General features: G+C 53.1%; 6 protein-coding genes across 6 annotated transcripts; 4 read left to right on the plus strand and 2 right to left on the minus strand.

Annotated features, from left to right (window-relative positions):
* Positions 1–2,839: 2,839 nt before the first annotated feature.
* Positions 2,840–4,771, plus strand: CTAM01_13107 (tetratricopeptide; the record flags this gene model as incomplete). Its single annotated transcript, XM_060529112.1, has 6 exons — positions 2,840–2,854; positions 2,969–3,118; positions 3,174–3,509; positions 3,560–3,721; positions 3,797–4,687; positions 4,748–4,771. The coding sequence occupies 6 exons, from the start codon at positions 2,840–2,842 to the stop codon at positions 4,769–4,771; spliced, it is 1,578 nt and encodes a 525-aa protein (XP_060376344.1).
* A 1,184-nt stretch (positions 4,772–5,955) lies between these two features.
* CTAM01_13108 (tRNA synthetase class I) lies at positions 5,956–8,157 on the minus strand (the record flags this gene model as incomplete). Its single annotated transcript, XM_060529113.1, has 5 exons — positions 5,956–6,732; positions 6,829–7,101; positions 7,210–7,593; positions 7,653–7,763; positions 7,831–8,157. 5 exons carry the CDS (start codon positions 8,155–8,157, stop codon positions 5,956–5,958), a joined length of 1,872 nt encoding a protein of 623 aa, XP_060376345.1.
* Positions 8,158–9,405: 1,248 nt separating this feature from the next.
* On the plus strand, positions 9,406–10,909 carry CTAM01_13109 (DnaJ domain-containing protein; the record flags this gene model as incomplete). Its single annotated transcript, XM_060529114.1, has 4 exons — positions 9,406–9,457; positions 9,526–9,584; positions 9,672–10,760; positions 10,820–10,909. The coding sequence occupies 4 exons, from the start codon at positions 9,406–9,408 to the stop codon at positions 10,907–10,909; spliced, it is 1,290 nt and encodes a 429-aa protein (XP_060376346.1).
* A 949-nt stretch (positions 10,910–11,858) lies between these two features.
* On the plus strand, positions 11,859–12,626 carry CTAM01_13110 (60S ribosomal protein L32; the record flags this gene model as incomplete). The annotated part of the gene is made up of 4 exons (XM_060529115.1): positions 11,859–11,898; positions 12,032–12,156; positions 12,296–12,417; positions 12,518–12,626. The coding sequence occupies 4 exons, from the start codon at positions 11,859–11,861 to the stop codon at positions 12,624–12,626; spliced, it is 396 nt and encodes a 131-aa protein (XP_060376347.1).
* A 1,179-nt stretch (positions 12,627–13,805) lies between these two features.
* Positions 13,806–15,000, minus strand: CTAM01_13111 (uncharacterized protein; the record flags this gene model as incomplete). The annotated part of the gene is made up of 4 exons (XM_060529116.1): positions 13,806–13,977; positions 14,192–14,573; positions 14,824–14,929; positions 14,983–15,000. The coding sequence occupies 4 exons, from the start codon at positions 14,998–15,000 to the stop codon at positions 13,806–13,808; spliced, it is 678 nt and encodes a 225-aa protein (XP_060376348.1).
* A 2,673-nt stretch (positions 15,001–17,673) lies between these two features.
* Positions 17,674–18,471, plus strand: CTAM01_13112 (uncharacterized protein; the record flags this gene model as incomplete). Its single annotated transcript, XM_060529117.1, has 2 exons — positions 17,674–17,913; positions 17,986–18,471. 2 exons carry the CDS (start codon positions 17,674–17,676, stop codon positions 18,469–18,471), a joined length of 726 nt encoding a protein of 241 aa, XP_060376349.1.
* Positions 18,472–20,445: the final 1,974 nt, after the last annotated feature.

Consider the following 20,445-nt stretch of genomic DNA (forward strand, 5'->3'; position numbering starts at 1 on the left):
TCTTCTCTGGGTTCGCAAAAGCAACTAAGAAGAAAACCCCCGGTGACTGAACGAGATCGGATGGCCTTGCAGTTGCAATCACCTCTGCAGCATCTCCATATTCAGCCACGAGGCGTGATACAGCTGCAAGCTGCGGGTTGCAGTCACGGTTCACTACGGAGTACCTACTGTACAGTAGTAGGGGCTAAGAGAAGCACGACTTACAACTGTGATCAAGGCGGCGTTAGTCACTCTTCTACGCGCCCTTGGCCCCTGGCAACTTAGTGGCTCAAAGGTCCGGCCCACGACCCGTATTCCTGGGGGCCAATCAGGCACAGCTCGCATTCGCTGGAACGCTTCGTGCATGGGAAGCGACAGGCCCTGATTCGCAGTGGTTGCACGATGCCTGCGATACCCGGCATTAGTGCATTACCGTTAAGGGACCGCTGCCTCTTGTCCAGCTGCCACGCACACAATGAGGACAGGAGAGGGGACACTGAGAAGAGTCAATCGTCGTCAGCGTCCCTCCCTGGAGGATCAGGAGAAGCAGACAGTCCAAAACAGCCACTCCCTTGTCAAGCCTACCGCAAGATACGCAGTATGCGATCTGACCCGCGACGCCATGACATGGACTACGGCTTCCTCCTCGCCCATCACTCACTGCCCAGGCGCTCTCTTACACCCCCCCGGAACGGACGTCGGATGGAATGCCCAGACAAACTAGGGGTGGCTCCTCCAAGACGAGGCACAGAGGGCCCGAGGGGATCCCAACCCAACGTTCGATGTCCAGCATATTCACAACCCAGCATCTGGCGACGAGATATGCAAAGTGGTTCGATTTTGAGAGAAAACACTTGATTCTATCACTCAATTTAGACAAGTTTGTTTCCTCCCGCCGAACGAAATACCTTGTCGAATATCCAAAGAAGGATCTGCGTGGCTGCTTAAAGTGTTCTGGGACGACGTCTTGGGAAAAGTCGACAGACGGGAGATGATCTCTTTGGCGCCGAGCTATCTCACAAGTCACAACTGTGTGCTCTGTACTCCGTATGCCTCTGGAAGGCTGTATCCATCCTGTACAGTCTGTACTCACCTCGAACATAAGTTCACGTTTTGTCACCGAGGCAGATCCTGTAATGGCCAAGATCGGTTGCACAATTCGTCTCTCCCCCAAACCCAGGCTGGGCGTGCGAAAGCCGACCAAAAGACACCCGGAATTCTGTTGCAGCAAGATACACGCCCCCTTCATCCACCGAGCTGCCCAAGCCACTTGTTCCGGGCCCTCTGCTCTCTACACCCCCCCTTCCAAAGTCGATACTCGACCAGGAAGAAGAACAACCCCCTTGGATCCCCCTGCGACTCGCAACTGGACGAGCACCGGAGCACAGGCATCCTGAGCGTTTCCTGACTGAGAATCGAGTTGGAATATCAATCACTGATGAGCACCTTGCATGATATACACCCAGTCTCGCGGCCCACAACCCAACCAGTCAAGTCCCCCTTGGTCCCTCGCTGCAAGCACCGACTCGACTCTATTTTCTCTACCCTCCTTTCTGTAGGCGCTGGCTTTTCGTCCTCCATCCATTCATTCCCATTCCTTTCCTCGAGCCCGGCTGCAAGTCTGGTCATTTCATCACTTTTATTCTTGTCCACATCACACTTGCTTCCCACATCTGTTCCCAAAGTTGGAACTCGCGAAGCAAAGACAAGCCGACCTCGAGACTGTCCTTTCTGACCCGCAACTCACACGCAAGCTTTCCACAGTCGAACGACCGTCCGAGGTTCCGACTCTAATTAACGCACGATTCTAACCCGAGAGAGGACCCGCGCCGAACGACGCAGGCTTAGGCAGTCTTTGGTATCTGGTCACCTCTGGTCACCTCGCCCTCGGCACACGCACATACGCAACACAGTCACAGTCTTCGCCGTCACAAGCAGGCAGATAAGGAAGAGCACGGATTCTTTGGTCTTGGTCTCGTTCTCGAAATAGTAGGACTGAACAGGAAGAGAGCCCAGACTTTGATAATACAGGACGGACTGGCTTCGGATCCCGCCCCCCCCCCCCCCTTTTGGCGCCTAGTCCGACTTACATACATATTACTGCGGCCTTGTCCATCCACCCACCACCACCTCCACAGGAACCAGGACACACAGCCAAAAAGGGCCATCCCATCCTCCCCCCGACAACTTAATCCGTCTTTCGACGCACAACGTACACAAACCCGAAACACCGTCCTACTTTTGGCATCTGCTTCTGCTGGCCAGGAACGAGAAAAGAGCAACTTTATCAAGTTACAACGTCGAGTTTATCCTACAGTTGGATAAACCCTCTTTTTCGCTTCTGTCTCCTCCCCGCCATCGTATCGGCGGTTCTTGCAGAAGCTTTCGGCAAATCGCCAGACGGGGCCAGGTATCGATCCCTGGTGTACCCGCCACGCGCCAAGATCTCCAGCTTGTCGCCCAAGTCCGAAGCGTACCCCATTTGCAGCTTCTGGCTCATTGGAAGCGGGGGTAACACTCCAACCGTCATTTCAGTGGCGCCGAGCACCGCACGGTCGACAGACCGCCAGCCATCTCCCTAAATAAGCCCTGAGGACCCTCTCTAGCCGCCCGCGGCGCACTTTGTTGTTGCTGTTCAGGTCTGGGTCGCTTTTTGGCTTTCTTTCCTGCAGCAGTCGTCGTCGTCGTTGTCTTCAGCCACCATTGTCCACGTCCGCATCGCAGTTCCCCACGATACCGTTTTCTCCCTCGAATCCTGTCCGTTGACGATCTTTCGACCGCAGCAGCAATCGTCTGCTTGCGCAATTCCTCGGCTCGCGATTTGGATTTGGTATTTTGATAATTCTGGCCTGGCGACAAAATGTCATTGAAGCAGGTACGTGCCAGCGTCGGAGAGAGCGATCAGCAGTCGCCCAACCTGCAACACCCGACAACCCGAAATGGGTAGATCGTTGAACATGTTACTGACCACAACTGTCTCTTATTACAGGAAATAGAAACGTGGGTGTCGGCCTTGGGCCGGTACGACAACAATGAATTCGATGAGGCCCTCAAGGATTTTGAGAGGATCTCCGACACATCAAAAATTCTCTTCAACATGGGTGTTATTCACGCCACTTTGGGAGAGCACGAGAAAGCTGTGCGTCGTCTCCGAACCTAACACCGAGGTCTTGGCACTAACGTGGAAACACCAGGTCGAATGTTACCAACGAGCAATCAAGCTCGACCAGTACCTCGCTGTCGCCTACTTCCAGCAAGGCGTCTCAAATTTCCTGCTCGGCGATTTTGAAGAGGCATTGGCCAACTTCAATGACACTCTTCTCTACCTGCGAGGAAACACCATGATCGACTACGCCCAATTGGGTCTGCTCTTCAAGCTCTACTCTTGCGAGGTGCTCTTCAACAGAGGTCTCTGCTACATCTACCTGCAACAGAAAGATGCTGGTATGCAGGATCTATCGTACGCTGTCAAGGAGAAGGTGGTAGAGGACCACAACGTTATCGATGAGGCGATCCGTGAGGAGGCAGAGGTAAGGAAGACACCGAGTTGAACTGTGTACAGTGCTCACAATTTCTCAAGGGATACACTGTTTTCTCGATCCCCGTCGGTGTTGTGTACCGACCGAACGAAGCAAAGGTTCGCAACCTCAAGACAAAGGACTACCTTGGAAAGGCTAGGCTAGTCGCCGCCTCCGATCGCGCGAACGCCTTCACAGGCTTTGCCGGGTCCGAGATCAAGAATGTAGGCAGATCGGTTCCCATTCCAATCAGCTTTTATGGGAATCCATTTGCTAATCACAGAATTCTTGATTTACAGGCCGGCAAGAACGACGTCAAGGACGACAGACCAGCTGACAATATTTCCTTCGCTGCAACCAACCTAGTCAAACCTGGCCTGGCCTCTAGAAGACAACAGTCTGAGCCGCCCAACGGCCGCGGTGTCTTCCCCCCTACCCCTCCCCCGGACCAGGTCGAGGCCAACAATACCGGTGCCATGTCTCGTGGACAATCCGTCCGTAATGGACCCAAGCCGATGCTTGCGAAGTTGAACATCGAGAACTCCAGGCCCAACGAACGGTACCAAAAGACGAGCAGCCCCAACGACCGTAGAGGACCTCCGCCCATGATGAGATCCGAGTCACGGTCGGCAACTCCTAGCAGAGGATATTCGAGACGCGACTTGCAGATGCGCGGCCGGCCTGCTGACGAAGATGCCGAGGACGCCTACCCTGACGAGCTTTACGACATGTACCAGAGCGGTGGTGGTGGTGGCAACAGTACAAGAACCAGCCGCCAAGCCTCCCGCCGCCAGCCCCAGCGATACATGGACGAGGAAGATGATGGCTCCGACTACGGCTCCTTTGATGAGGGTGACTTCGAGATGGTTTCCAACAACAGACGTCCAGGCACGAACTCAATGTCCTCTCGTGGCGGTTCAAGGAGACCTGAAGTCCGTAAGATCCGTGTCAAGGTGCACGCCGATGATGTTCGATACATCATGGTGGGCGCAGCAGTCGAGTTTCCCGACTTTGTTGACCGCATCCGTGAGAAGTTTGGTCTTCGACGAAGATTCAAGATCAAGATCCGCGACGAAGATGTGCCGAATGGCGACATGATTACCATGGGTGACCAAGATGACTTGGACATGGCGATCATGAGCGTCAAGAGCCAAGCAAGGAAAACGAGGCAGGACATCGGCAAGATGGAGGTAAGCATCACCCAGAACAATTGCACTATCATCAGGATGTATGACTAACTGAACGTATAGATCTGGGTCCAAGAAATTATGTAGACGATTATACCCCAACCAAGCCTGTGACGACGTAATGACCAACAATCTGCTCGCCCTGAGCTCTGCAACCTTTCCTTCATCTAGTAAACACCTTTCATATTTTTTTTGCTGCATTTACGGATGGATTGGTTGTAGACAGGGCGTCAAAAACGGCGGAAGTAAAAGAGGAGGACAGTTCGAGAGACAGAGCCAAGCAGAGCTGGCTCAATGGCACCCCCACGGCCGCGAACGACATGATCATAGCGTTGCATTGTTTAGAAAACGGAACAGTTCGGAGGCGATTGGTGTGGTGATGACACTTTTGTATTCCCCTACGGTTTACCATCTCTCCTTTTCCGATATAATTTCTACCTCATCTACACTGTCGTGTTACGAGATCCTGTCCATCATCTACGAGATCGTTGAGAGGCCTGCAACACCAACCTTAATGCAACTATCATTGCTCACTACTTCTGTATATATCTGAACGACCTCGTGTGACTGTAAGCTTCCGTGAAGCTCTGAGACTCAAGGACGAGGGTGGTGAATATCATCATGTACGTAAAGGGGTTACGTGAAGTAGACGCAAATGAGCTTAAATTGCACACGACGTACTTCTCTATACTGCGTGAGACTCTCCCTATGCGTATCAATCGCCAATGATGTCAACCCTTTCGGACTGTACAGTCCATAGCCAGATCCAATCGGGCCAGCTCACGTGGACAAAGTAGAGTTGGGTTGAGCACCTGATTCGCGAAGCTTTGAGCATGGGCAACAAAACCAGCTGGTATGGTAATCTCCCTTTTCCGATTTAAAGCCTGGGGCGGGCAGATAATATTACTTCCAGACGAAACAGCCGCGCAGTACACACCCACACACTCTCTCTATCAACACACACATATATCGTACCAAACCACAGTCATGCCAGAATCGTATAGACTTGGGGATTTAAGGTTCCCCGCGGCGCGCAACGACCAAAACCCCAGACTCCTCTCCCCCACAACAGGAGGAAGCACTTCTATTCTCCTACCCTGGCAGAGGAAGTTTAAAAGGATCCTTTGGTGCACACAGTCCAAGCATGGGAATGGAGGAATCTCTCCGATTGCTGAAGATTGCCCCTGTATGCTGCCCCTTTTGGGAGCGAGAAGGTCTCCACCCACCATCTTCTATTCTTTCACTAGGTAAATAGGCATTGCCATTCTCTCTCACTGCTCGAGGCAGAGCTCGAACCTAGCCATCGTCTCGGCCCGGCCCAAGAGCGCGAGCTGCAGCTTGGCAGGCTTGGCGCCGCGGTTGTGGTCGCCCGTGAGCACGAGCCGCAGCAGCGCGTAGGTGGCCTTGTTGACGGGCTTGGCGGGCTTCTCGGGGTCGACCGAGTCGGCGTTGCGGCTGGCGAAGTCGTTGACGGCGGCCTGGAGCCTGTCCGGGTTCCAGTCGAGCTCGTGGACGTCGCGGAGGGAGGCGTGGAGGTCCTGGAGGAGGGCGTGGGGCGGCGCGGTGGTGTCTGGGAGGGAGAGGTTCTCGAGGGAGCGGGCGTAGGATTGCGGGGAGGGACGGAGGAAGAGGGAGGGGTGTTCGTGGACGAGGTCGACTGGGTCTATGGGGGAGTCGAGGGCTAGGGTGCGGTAGATGTCGAGGAGGTGGGATGGAGATGTTGAGGGGGAGGCGAGGAGGGGGGTTAGGGTTGTGAAGTCTTTTATTAGGAAGAAGTGTTTTTGGTTTGTTGGGGAGGTGAGGACTGTGTTTGTGGTGGAGGTGGAGGCGGATGGAGGATGAGTCTCGGCCTCGATGGAAGGAGGAGAAGACTGGAGGAGAGAGGAGATGTGCTCGAGGAGCTTGGTTGTCGGCGGGAGGAGGGCCTGTTTTAGGAGCTCTTCGTCGGGGTTCTCTTCGCGGAGGCGGTGGGTTAGGTGTTTGCGCTGGAAGACGGCGAGCTTATCCGGGTTGGTCTTGATGTTGCCCTTTGTGAATCTCAGGGAGAACTATTCGCAGTGTGTAAGTGAGTGTTCATTGACTCGCAAAGCCAAACAGAAGTGATGCAATGAAGGGAGGGTCGATATGGAATGATGGATTCTTACCTTCTCGGCCAGGTCGCTCGTGGTGTAGAATACCTCGCCCCCCTTTGCGAGATCCTTCTCGTTCATGCTCCAGCCCAGCAGCGCAAGCCAGTTGTTGAGTGCGGAGGGGAGGATGCCCTTGTCACGATACGAAGAGATGTCAATGTCGTGGTTACGCTTGCTGAGCTTCTCGCCGTTCTGGGCGCAGAGGAGGCCGGCGTGGGCGAACGTCGGGGCTTCCCATTTGAAGGCGTCGTAGAGAGCAATGTGCTTTGGCGTGGAGATGAGCCATTCCTGTTATCTGGTGTGAGCTACAGTTATACGTCTTGAAGGGTGACCTTAGAAAGAATCGGTAAGATTTCTAGGGATAAGAGAAAGGGGGGGGGGGGGGGAGAGACGGACAGCACCGCGGATGACGTGGGTAATCTCCATGAGGTGATCGTCGACGACGTTGGCGAAGTGGTACGTCGGGTACCCGTCGCTCTTGATGAGGATGAAGTCGTCCTCGTCCTCGTTCTTCTGGTAGTTGCCGTACACCTTGTCCACGAAGGATGGGCGGCCCTCGCTGTGGAAGCGCACGACGTGCGTCTCGCCGTTGGCGGCGCGCCGCTCGGCCTGGGACGGCGGGAGGCTCCGGCAGGTGCCCGGGTAGTGCGCCGAGCCGCCCTCGTCGAGGGACTGTTGCTTGTGGCGCTCGAGGTCGTGAGCCGTGCAGAAGCAGCGGTAGGCTTTTCCCGCGTCCAGAAGCTCGGCAATGTACTTTTTGTAGTAATCCAGACGTTTTGACTAAATCGAGGTGTCAGATCGGTGTGCAACTGTTCAGGGGAGGCAGGAGAGTCAAGTACTTGTTCATAAGGTCCGTATGGTCCCCCGACATCAGGGCCTTCATCCCAGTTTAGCTCCGCCCATCTCAGGTCTGCTAGGAGACGCTGAACGGCATCATCGACGATGCGAGTCTTTTGTTGTTTTTGTGACATTAGCGGATGGTTCCTTGATCGTACTCAACAGCAGCTTTTAACGTACCCGGTCCGTATCCTCAACCCGGATAATGAACTGACCGCCGGTGGCACGGGCAATGAGCCAGTTGAAGAGTGCAGTCCTCAACGATCCCAGATGGAGATATCCCGTGGGCGAGGGGGCGAACCGCGTCCTGGCCGGTTTATCGGGCAGCCCGTGGAGCTTCTTGTCGGCCAGGGGCGGGAGCTTCTTCCTCAACGCCTGGAAGCCGCTGCTGCCACTGCCACTACTCTTTGCGGACGAGCACCATCTCAGGTGCGAGCCCGCGCGGCATGCAACGAACGAGCGCTGAAAGAGGGGCCGGCCCTGGGATCTCAGGGCTATCAATGGCATGATGAAGACATTTGTTCAAGTTGCCTTCATGTGTTTAGCGGTTGATGGATGAACTGATCGAAGGGTGAAATTTGTCGATGAGATTCAGCCACGTGTGGCGCAGTTGAGAGATATGCATCAAGCGAGATAATGACTTATACGACAGTGGCTTGTGCGTGCCACCAATTACAAAGACTTCTATTCACAACCTAACCATGAGAGAGGGTTTTTTCTGTAATCCTCCACCAATTCTACTCTGTCTTCAATCGGCTATGATGTTCCTTCAAGTACATGCTTCATTAGAAGTAGAACTTCAAAAAGATATGGTGAAATAAGAACAGAGTGGGCGATATTCATCCCAAGAATCTCGAACTGTCGCTAGGTTTCACAGACTCTTCGGATGACACCGTACATATCACTTTGAGCAGTTTGTCCGAGTGCCCGTCCGAGGAGTATAGCGAACAGAGGTAAGCTGTAGAGGCAGAGTTTGATGAGGCACTTGTTTGCTGCGAGTGAGCTCAGTCCTCTCAGTCCCTCTGGAGTCTGCTATTCGGTAGCCTCGGGTTGACGCCGATCACAATGACTTGCTTGTGAAAGCCCAACAAAGTGTTATTGTTCACATCAAGGCTGGGTATGTAACTCGGGTTCGTCATACAATGCAACAATATACTAAACCTGTTCAATTACTGGTGAACTCCGTCTCAGTTGGTGAGAGTCCCAGTCACAAGTATATTTAGTCTCGACAAGTATTGAGGTGCCTTGGCAACTAAGCCAGTACTTAACGATCCAGCGGATCTAAGGAAATGCGGTAGGTCTCGAGGAACCTACCTTAGATAATTAGGTAGGCAAGCAGCTGGACACCGCCTTCTAAAACCTGGAAAGCAGTGGAGGTTGCTGATGAACAGGTGCAGGCGGATAGGCGGCTGGGGAAGGAGACTAGGGCCCGGGCTGCTTACCTCTATACCGTACCTAGGTAGTGTACAAGGTACCCCCGCCGACTGCCAACAGACATCTGCCGCGCGCTCTCAGCAGGTTACCCGTAGCGCTGTGAACCTGCAAAGCAGCCGCACGCCTAGCAAGGCACTGAGGTGCGGGCATGCTGGGTACCCCGCCAAACAAAGGCCTGCTACCGGCAGGTACACCGTACTCCAGACAAAATATTTTCAATTCTACTCCACATCCCACCCTTCTCACAACTGCAAATCACTCCTCTGAAGGCCGAATCTCGAGCAAGACTTTGCCCGAGTGCCCTTCGAAGAAGCTTCAATCATGGACAGTGGTGGACCGAGCATGGCGGGGGAGGAAGATATTGATCTCTACGGTAAGACTCTGCCTATGGAGCCCAGGGGTACTTTTTACGCAGTGGATCACATCTGACGCATTTTCCAGAGCTCCTCGGCATTGATAAGGATGCTTCGCAGGATCAGATCAAGAAGGCATACCGAAAGGTTCGTAACCCCTCTCCCTGGTCGCAACGACAACTACAATCACACGCCAGCGGCAACACACCTTACTGACTCACCCGTCTTGCATAGGCCGCCCTTCTTCACCACCCCGACAAAGTCCCCGAGGAACGCAGAGAGGAGTCGGAAGCCAAGTTCAAGGCTGTCAGCCAGGCCTACGAAATCCTCAAAGATGAGGACAAACGCCACCTTTACGACACCCATGGCATGGCCGCATTCGACCCTTCGCGGGGCGGCCCCGGCGGTCCCGGCGGCGTCGAGGTCGACTTGAACGACATTCTGTCACAAATGTTCGGCATGGGCATGGGCGGCCCCGGTGGCCCTGGTGCCGGTCCCAGAAGACCGCGTCGCGGTCCCGACGAGGACCAGCCTTACAAGGTCACGCTCGAGGAGTTGTACAAGGGCAAGACTGTCAAGTTCTCCGCAAACAAGCAGGTTGTCTGCGGCACCTGTAAGGGATCCGGCGCCAAGGCAAACGTCAAGCCCCAGCAGTGCGAGAAGTGCAGAGGCGCCGGTATGGCAGAGGCCTTCCGCCAGGTCGGACCGGGTATGGTCCGCAAAGAGACCGTTATTTGCGATCGTTGCGAGGGATCCGGAAACTTCTGCAAGGAGAAGGACCGCTGCAAGAAGTGCAAGGGCAAGCGCACTACCTCCGAGACCAAGGTCCTCGAGATTTACATTCCCAGAGGTTCCCAGAATGGAGAGAGGATCGTGTTGGAGGGCGAGGCGGACCAGTTCCCAGACCAGACCCCCGGAGACATTGTTTTCCACTTGGCCGAGGAGCCCCACGACGAGTTCACTCGCATCGGCAACGATCTCTCTGCCGAGCTGAATGTCTCTCTTGCTGAGGCTCTCGGTGGCTTTTCCCGTGTTGTGTTGACGCACCTTGACGGCCGCGGTATTCATATGGAAAGACAGCGCGGCGAAATCCTCCGCCCCGGTGATATCCTCAAGGTCGCTGGCGAGGGTATGCCTCAGAAGCGCGGCGAAGAGAAGGGTGACTTGTACCTGATTGTCAATGTTGAGTTCCCTGAGGATGGCTGGTTGAAGGATGATAAGGAGTACGATGCTCTGAACAAGCTCCTTCCTCCCCCTCCTCCCCCCATCACAGCCGAGGAGGTCGATGAGGTTGAGTACGAAGAGGTGGATAGCCTGGATTCAGTAAGTCTTCACAAGGCGTCTCATCATCAGATACCTGGTGCTAACACAAATGTCTACAGATGGGCGCCAACTCGGGAGACCCGCGTTTCGGTGGCGAATGGGAAGACGAAGATGAAGAAGATGGCCAGCCTCAGTGCCAGCCTCAGTAAGAGGTGTTGAGGTGGATAGAGATTTTAGAGGACAGAGTCTTGGGCTTGATGCCCTGAAGCTCATGACAGACATGACGACCCGGACGGTGTGTGGGGGGTGAGCATAGACGTGGGAACTGGAGAGGAGTTTTGCTTGGTTGTTTGGGCATCATCCCCCTCATGAATGAAAGGCGACCCGTAATACATGGTTGCTATATCGCTTCTCAACCATGGTGCAGTCGTATAGCGAACAGTGGTGACTCATGGAAAGCACAAACCGCTTCTAGTTCTGCTGTAATGGGCTTTGTCTGCCCCGCTAGACGTCTATGTACAGCTTAGTGCTCTCCCCTGTCATCCAACAACAACCACGTCCCATATAGTATAGTGGTTAGTATACTCCGCTTTCATGTTTCCAATGACATCCGGAGAGTCCCGAGTTCGAACCTCGGTGTGGGAAATTCCTTTTGCTGGATTTGGCATTTGTTTTTTTTCTCTTGAACAATGGTGTTTCCAGAGACGTGGGAGATCGATGCAGGACATGCCGCCTCGTCAACTGCACCACAGTTGGTCCGTGCTCTCCTCGACACCTATCTTTTTTTTTTGGAGTTCCGTTGCGCAGGTAGGCCAATTACATTGGCTGCAGACCGAAAAAAGTCCCTTCCACTAGCGCGACCTGTTGGGCCAGTAGCAGGTCTCCGCCACTGCACTTTTTTTTTTTCCCCCGCTAGGCGGCCCACACGTGACCAACAAAATCTTAGGGCTTCGGAAAGAGCCCACGTCCAGTGCGATTCGAAATGGTGGTCGCCCAAATTTCACGATCGCCTTGAAGCCCGAATTTGACGACGTACACCCGCCCCGACTAACCCAATAGCCAGGAACAGCCGTCAAGGTGAGATTCGATTGCTACGGCATCCTCAATCGACATGTCGTCGGTATTGTGATTTAATTACTGACTTTTGGTTTCATAAAGATGGTCGCCGCAAAGAAGCACGTTCCTATCGTGAAGAAGCGTATGTTTTTTCCTTCCCCAAGGACACAGCACCCCTCTACGACCCCGCGTACCCGACAACCCCGACGATGATTACAACCGAACGAGAACTTTGGATTGGAAACGAGAGGATTGACGGGTATTATTTTAAACAGGCACGAAGCTCTTCAACCGCCACCAGAGCGACCGCTTTATGCGCGTTGATCGATCATGGCGCAAGCCCAAGGGTATCGACAACCGCGTCCGCCGTCGCTTCAGGGGTAACACTGCCATGCCCTCGGTACGTCGAGACACCTCCCTGCTAGATTTGGAGTTGGGGTCGGAAATAGGCATCAACAAGAAGAGGAGCGAATTTCGGGATGGAAATGGTCCTAGAGACACAGGGTTACAGCTGCTAACCTGGCATTCCTGCTTTCCAGATCGGCTTCGGCTCCAACAAGAAGACCAAGTACATGATGCCCTCCGGCCACAAGGCCTTCCTCGTCAGCAACGTCAACGACGTCAACCTCCTGCTGATGCACAACCGCACCTACGCTGCCGAGTGCGTACCACCCCACACCCGCCTACCAGCTCCGACCGAGAAGCCGAGCGAAGGGAATCTTTCCGATGGAAAACATAGCCAGCTGACAGACTCACTACAGGATCGCCCACAACGTCTCCTCGAGAAAGCGCATCGACATCATCGGCCGCGCCAAGCAGCTCGGTGTCAAGGTCACGAACCCCAAGGCCAAGGTCACCACCGAGGTCTAAGCGAAGAAGAAGATGTAAAAAGTTTTCTCACAGTGGGTTGCGTAGAGGAAAAACCAGCTGTTCGGGGCGAGGGGGTTCGGTTTTCATCGCCTGGTTACTTGCGTTGTGCTCTCATATCCAGGGAACGGGAATGCATCGGAAACGGTTTCTGCGATGATTCAGGGCTGGCGGCTTGGCATGGCTCGTACCGTTGTGCTAGGAAATACAAAAAAACAACCGCAGCAAAAATTCAACGACTTGACGTTCACTCAGGCGTGTGTTTCTTACTACTACCGTCGATTGACAAGAATAAGGCGTTGGGTGGGATGGAAAACAGGATCCTTCATATGCTCGGTAATTCGAGAATATCACCAACTCCTTTGGCCCCTGCACTGTACTCTGCGCCAGTGACATTCCATGTGCTTATTTGCTGTCCGGCTGTTCTTGCCGGCTGAGTCCTTCTGTCTGCTTGGTTATCTGCATTACCTTCACTTAGGAGAATTGTTCCCAACCTAAGTTTGACTCCCCGGCCTATCTAATATGTCGTCTAGTCATCTATCGTTTCCCCGTGGCAGGTCTGACCATCGGCTCAACCGCCGTTCCCGCCATCCATTTCCACAGTCAAACTCGCCGGACGATAAGTAAACGCGGGTGTGCCTACTGGGTCATGACGATATAAGCTTTGCCCTCGAGCTTGCCTGCCAAAGACAGCACCAGATTAACTGGTACACTTTGGACTGACAAGCACCAAGGAAACGGTCTGACTACTAATTACACCAGATGCATATCACAACAATTCACTGATTGACAATATGTTGTGAAGAAATAATGTATTATCTAGGTATGCATTGCATCATTCCACCCATCCGCAAAACGATCAATCTCCATTTGTGATCGCAACGCAAGAGAAACTCAATAAGGACAGAATGACAGGAAACGCTCGCTTTCCCGTCGTCAAAACCGTCATAAACGCAAATACAGACTCCTGGTATCCATGATCTCGTGACAGTTGAAAAGAGGAACAAGAATAGAAAAAAGGCGTTGAATGGGGCTTTGTTCAGTTGGTCGTCTCATTCTGATGACAACTCAGGTCGTATCCTGGAAGACGCGGAGAGGACTAGAGCGAGGACGAAATGCTCGACATCGCTGTCCGAAGGCTCATCGCACCGACACCTTTACGCCGTGAGAGTGGCGTCGACTCTATCGGAAGCAGTTGAAGCGGCCGATGCGCATGCGCCAGGGACCGCGGTGGACGCCGTGGCGGTCTGCGTGGACGGAGGTGCCGAAGTTGCGGCCGCCGATGGGCTTGGAGTAGAAGAAGGGCATGATGATTGTTTGGTGCTTTGTAGGAGGTTGTGTAGGTGTGAAATTGCTGCAGAGATTATTAGTCCAAGGTCCGAGGGTGCGCAGACCGCCGGTTTGCCACTTGAGGAGTGTCAATGTACCTTGTGGTTCTTGTCGAAGTTATTCGCAGTGGAGAGCTTGTGTTTTGTGTGGTTGATACGGATCACGGACTATGGATGAACGGCCAAGAAGGAACGGGCTTGTATTAAATACCTAGTTAGACGTCGGTTCCCTCCACGTACGAACCAGTGACGAAGGGGCAGCAGACCACACCCGGCCTTCGTCTCCCTTCCCCCTTTGGCTTGCTTTTCTTCCCCAACCTTTTCTTGAATTGCACCAGTGACACAATGGTATCACCCTTGGAAACTTGGCTGGAAGGGTCGCTTGTGCTGTGTGGTGTTGTATGCCAAGAGCTCGTTGTGAGGGCGGTGACGTAGGCGTGGCTGAGCAGTATGAGGTGCGAGTGTGGCTGGGTGGGACACAGAGTTTCGTCAAGTATGATGGATGTGACCATCGATTGGTGGACGGCGCCATAACTAATATGGGTGGTGGCTGAGGTGTGTGCGGCAGGGTCCGCTGAAGTGATCGAACAGGGGAAGAAGGATTGTGAGTGGTGAATTCGTTCTGAGGAGTAGCGAGTTAGATGCGAGGGATCGGTCGATTGGAAAGTAAGGTTATTCCAACCTGCCGGCTGACTGACTTTGTTTCTCGCTTCGCCATCACTCCCCTCAACGGCATCTCGAACTCTTTTACACGGGATGTTTCGATCATCTCATAGACTTGGTTGAGCACTTTCAGCTACCCTCAATTTTGTCTGTCTTTGACCAGTACGCATGGCATACCATGTGTTGCGTTACAAGCGGGTTTGTCTCACGAGCCTCACTCCAAAGCACTCCACCGATCTCTCCAGGAGTATTCATATCGACCATGAGGATGGTACTTGCAATCACAAGTTGCAGTTCTGAGGGCTTGTTCGCGGTCTACCACGTCTACTGCTCATGTTTCTAATGTTCTCTCGACTTGAACATCACACCCTGAAAATGGGCATCATGTTGCTTGGCGCTTTGAGGTGAATCCTTCAAGACTGAGGCCTGCTGGGTCAGCACCCAGTTGCGAGGGAGGCAGGGTAGTGTGTCGGCTTTGATGGGGCCGCACATGGTCTCTTGTCGTAAAGGGTTCAAAAAGCTTGTCATGGTTAATTCAGAAAGCTTGCTGTGTTCTCCCGTTGACTAAGATCGATGGGGGTAGCCTAAGGATTTAATTCCTTGTCAACCCGAGATCTCCTTTAGCAATGAGCATTGCAGATGACTCCCGCGCGAACAGAGGCCTTGACGATCAACATCAGTTGGGCTAGACGTCTTCTCGTTCCCGCGGGGTATGCACGCGAGCGTTGCTTGGTGGACTGATCTGGGGTTACGAGCCCTCGGAGTCCTATCGCGGTTAGTTCGCATAACCTCGATGTTCACTTACACGGACACAACTTGCCAGTATATCTTATAGAAAGCTGATACGCGACGCTGTATGGTAAAGGCAGTGGTTGAAAGAAGATAATGTGCAATTTTTCAGCGACAAATGGTCTCTTCAACCCACATTCCCAACGTGGCTCGCGAGATGATGAGACACCATGCGAAATCTTCAGGGCACACCAGATGCTGTGTAGAGGAACAGATTTTTTTAATGAGAGGCTAGACATTCTGAAAGAGCAGGAATGGCCTTTACTATAGTTCCGCGCGTTCGCAGGAGCCTGCCCGCCATGCTCCTTGCGGTCCGGAGCAATTCTCCGGGCATGTGTCACTGCTGCTGCCTCGTCTCTCAGGAGTCAGAATGCTCTGTTGTGCATATGAAGAGCTTTCAAAAATTCTTTCCTCAATCAAGCTTGCCACAAAGATCCAGGACACCGACCTCCCTACTGATGAGTTTCCAAAATTCTCGTTTTGCTTGCAGTCTCGGTAGCTAAGGTACCTCGATACACCGATCTTAGGCGCATCGATTCATCTTGATCATCAGATACACTTCTAAATTAGCCAACTCACCAGGTCGAACCGAGTCTGTCCGCCTCTCTCCACCCTCTATCCGTGATTCCGAGGAGGCGAGGGTCATTCAACCGTCATCCTTGAGCTTATCTTTCCTCGCACAAGCTTCATGCACGTAATCAGGGGAACATGTCGAAAGCGGAAACGAGCTTGCAGCTCCGTGATATAATTTGAACATGGCGCCTCAAATGAGGCTCAAAGGATTCGATATTATTCTCTTGCCGCAAGCAAAGTTTCCTCCCACGAATTAACCATGCGTAGGACTGGCGCTGGGCGGGGCAAGAAGAATTAAGCATAACGCCTGGCAGAACCGGGCCGATCAACCCTTCGGACCGTGGCACAGATCGCGACATGATGAGCAAGAAGCCCTCCGAGTAGAGAACTCTCGAGTAGGCCGTTGTTTGCGGACCAAGAATTTCAATATCCTGCGTGTGAGACACTGTCTTTCGGTCTACCACAAGGCATTGCTTATTCTCGTCGGAGCCGGATATAGCTGCGCTTGCGGGGTTCGTTGATCTTGCCTTCAACCGTTTGGTTCCTATGTGAGACACTTCCGAATCTCCTTCCGGTCCTGGAGACATCATCTCCGTCCGGCTTTTGTAGATGGGGAAACCTCTTCAATGAAGGCACACACTGTCGGACTCGGGAATGACGCCATTCCCTGCGTTCCTCAAGTCTGTCGTAAAGCTAGGAAAGAGTCTACATGAGTGAGGCTCAACCATGGCGCCGATAAGGTGGCGTTTATGGCTGGGTCCCTGGATCATACAGTGCACGCGCGGTACGAAGTGGTTCTTGCTACGTCTTGTGGTTCTGTACAGACTATACTACTACACCTAGCTCATGGATCAGTAGGTATTCATCTTTGCTGACGCTTAGTTCAGGGTCTTCTAGCACTCCACTTGCCTCATCTTGTGGCGCGAACTAGAATAGTGTCCCTGAGCCTAAACACACCATGAAGATCTTCTGTTCAAGACGACGGGTAGTATTTTTGTATCAACGTGTCTGATTGTGCTTGCCACGAGTGAAAAGCTATTGGTTACTGTCAAAACAGACATTTCATGTCTTGCTGCGATCCTATCGCCAAGAAAGCTTGGTATCTGACGCTTCCAGCATCCGTATATCCCTTAGCATCTTGGCAGGAACATCATCCACGCCGGGAAGAGAAGTCGACCTCTCTACCACGGCACTGAGCGCTGATCAATCTTGGCACCCGACGTCAATCCGGGGGACAATCGTTGATGTGATCAACAACTACTCCGAGATGATCTCCAATGCTTCTTTCGACCGAGTCCAATCCTGAAAACGGATATCGGCATGGACAACACGTTTTTGATGAGAGAGGACATTGGAGCTTTGGCATCGAGAGTTGCCTTTGACGAGGAGAAGTCGATCCGGATGAGGGTTTCAACTCGCAACCTCAGGGTCAAACATCTCGTCATCGTGGCATCGGAGTCATTACTTGCGGATTGCGAGACTTCAGATATCGAACATACTCAGTCGGTCTGGTAGACATCGCCTGTCCCGAAGCATTCGTAAATTCCTATAAGAGGCCTCAATATCGTCTACCCAGAGCTGACAACTCCTCCGATCATCAACAACTCGCAACTACAACCCCAATCACATTTCTCACTTTCCTCTCACTTTAATCCTTAGCAGTGTCTGCTTTCTCAAGAATTTGCTCAAAGGCCAACATGTACACCAAGGCTCTTACCGCGGCGGTTGCCGTCCTCTCCTTCGCCTCAGTCGAGGCAGCCATCCTCCCTCGCGCAACTATCACACCGGGCACCGTCGTTCTTCCCGAAGTCGTCTTCAACCCAGGGGAACTGACGGACCCGCTCTACACCGCGTTGAAGATCGTTAGCACCGACCTCGGCAAGACAACAACCCTGACCGGCGACCTCACCAGGACTGTCGGAACAACAGTAAAGGATGTAAGTCCAATCCCCCCTCATACTGAACTCCTCCCAGAACTCGAAAGCCATACTCACCCTTTCCCCTTTCAGAGAACCGACCAGGTCAACGCTGTCATCCGCCAGATAACAAGCAACACAAACAGCATCCGCACAAGAGTCGGCACCGTCGTCGGCAACCTCCTGGGCGTCGTTCCCTCGGGCATCCCCGCCCCGTCCGCGACCTCCGCGGCGCCGCCCTCCATTCCCACGGCCGAGGTCGTCCAGATCGCGCAGGACGTCGTCGTCCAGGCCCAACTGCTCGCCCGCCAGGCTACCACCCAGCTGCAGAACCTCCAGGCCCAGGCCAACGCCGTCGCCGACCCCGTCGCGAAGGCGGCCTACACGCTCGCCTACACCCAGGCCAATCTCGCGCTCCAGATCGCGCTCAGCACCGTCGCCGCCTCGGCCTCGACTGCGCTCACGGCCGTGGCGAACGCTGCTGGTAGTGCTAACGGCCTTGCTGATCGTATCCGCAACATTCAGGCCAAGCTGAACCCTGTTCTCATCATTGGCGCCAGCCCCGATGTTACCTTTTAAGGATTCCCGATTTTACAAGGCATCTTGGCTGAGCCGGGGATGCTCGGACTCAGGGTAACTTGAAGCTGGCCCGTCATTCGGTCGAGCAAGACTCGACACAAGGATGAGGCGAACTGGTTCGCATGAAAATGCGATGACACTTGGAATCAGCATATCAAGGGACTACAATGTTAGGGACTAGGTGGTACTGGCGCAAGGATTAATAGGCTATACACTCTTTGATAATGACATCTAATAATTCACCTAATTTGTCTTCGATTTCCCGTGTATGGAATGAGCATCAATCAGTCAGCGGACCATCTGCTTGGTTTGAGCATATCTGGACTTCCGGCCAGCTCGTGTTGCTTGAGCAGATACATACTCTATAGCAATATGGTACAACTACATCATTAGTCAGTTGATGAGTCCTGTTCTGTTGGATTCGATCACATGAGGTAAACATCGCCGGAGCTGAGGATCATTGGCACGCCAGTCTTCTCTTATGCTGGTCGTTTCGTTCACAGATCTACTATACTTCCTGCCGGCTCGGATCAAGGGTAGTAGGGTTACTAGGCTACTAGACACTCGATAAACTTTACATATTATGGCCTAATGGCCGTCAATTATCAGATTCAGGCTGCCCACTATTTCCCTGCTTCGATAAGCTTCATACGGCAATATGAGAACTGACGACAACTTAAATATGACGGCGCCAAGAGCACAGGCAGCAGTTCATAGCCCTTGGGGAACCAGACTCTCATCATACCCATTTCATAGCCAGTACTCAAGTATCAGGGGCAGTATACCAGGCCGTCGGAAAATACAAGAAGTCATCCCGTGCCCAGGCTGGACGCATCGACATTGTTTACAAGATACCAGGCTCTCGACTATCGAGCTCTGGCATCTCTCAACGAGAGAATCTTGCGATGCCAAGTCCCGCGCTCTGATCCTCTCCCACCGCAGAATATAATGGATGATATGCAGGGCCTGACTACCCGACACGGCTCACACCAATAACAGACGCAGGAGTAGCTCACTGAGAGCATGGTCTATCGGCTCGTCAGACCGATTGCACCCAAATGTATGCTCAGACGAACATCATGGGCTCCCGTCCGCATCGTTACAAAAGTCATGGAAGGCTACAGCTTCAAAGTAAGGCACCGAGCCACGTAGTTCGGACGGGGAAGAGATGTTCCGTCGAAAACGACGCCTTTTCTTCGTATCCTGAGACTGTGATCAAGTATCTCACGTATCACTTATGAATCCTCTGTTTGCTAAAACGCTTCGCTTTCAAACTGCTGGGTACTTACCTTTTTTTTTTCTTTTTTTAATTTTTTGGAAAGGCATGTCTCGGGACCGAGAGACATGGCGCAGGGAGAGGTAGGTCGTTGATATGTTTGCCCCTGAAAATAGCATATTTTAGTATCGGTGAGACATCTCGCACCTTGGGCATGCAGAGGTTGAGTCGGTATTTACATAGTTTGGCCAGTCAAGGTACACCGCCGCCCCCAAGGACGGCGAGCCTGCATCTCTTGGGATGATCTGTTCTTCTCATGTCGGTTCTAATGTGACAGCTATGTTGGATCCGATGTAACAGATGAGGTATCACCGAGCTTGGGACTGTATGCCGCCGCCGCGGAGTGCATATTCGATGAATCATTCAACAACCCGTACCATGCAAATTTCCATTCACTCTCTCTCCCATCAAAAAGATTCGTCGAGCGAGCTTCGGATGACTGGTGCGCGCGTCCTTCGCCATGCATCACAATGCTGGCTGAGCTCTTGAAGGAATCACAGTTTGAGAGATACGTGTAAGAGCGAATAAGGGACGACTAGCCGAAGCCACTAGAGTTTGATGGGACGAGCGGGCATGTGCTGGATTTGTGCTTTCCAGCGGCAGCATCGCCCGGAGAGCGTTACAGCCAGTGCTGCCATGGTGGGAGCATACGTTCTAGAGGAACCATTAGATCTTCCGTAGCCTGCACGTATGTCAGG

The sequence above is a fragment of the Colletotrichum tamarilloi genome, assembly GCF_030869305.1.
Source record: "Colletotrichum tamarilloi strain Tom-12 chromosome Unknown Scaffold_88.1, whole genome shotgun sequence".
Taxonomy (NCBI): Eukaryota; Fungi; Ascomycota; class Sordariomycetes; order Glomerellales; family Glomerellaceae; genus Colletotrichum; species Colletotrichum tamarilloi.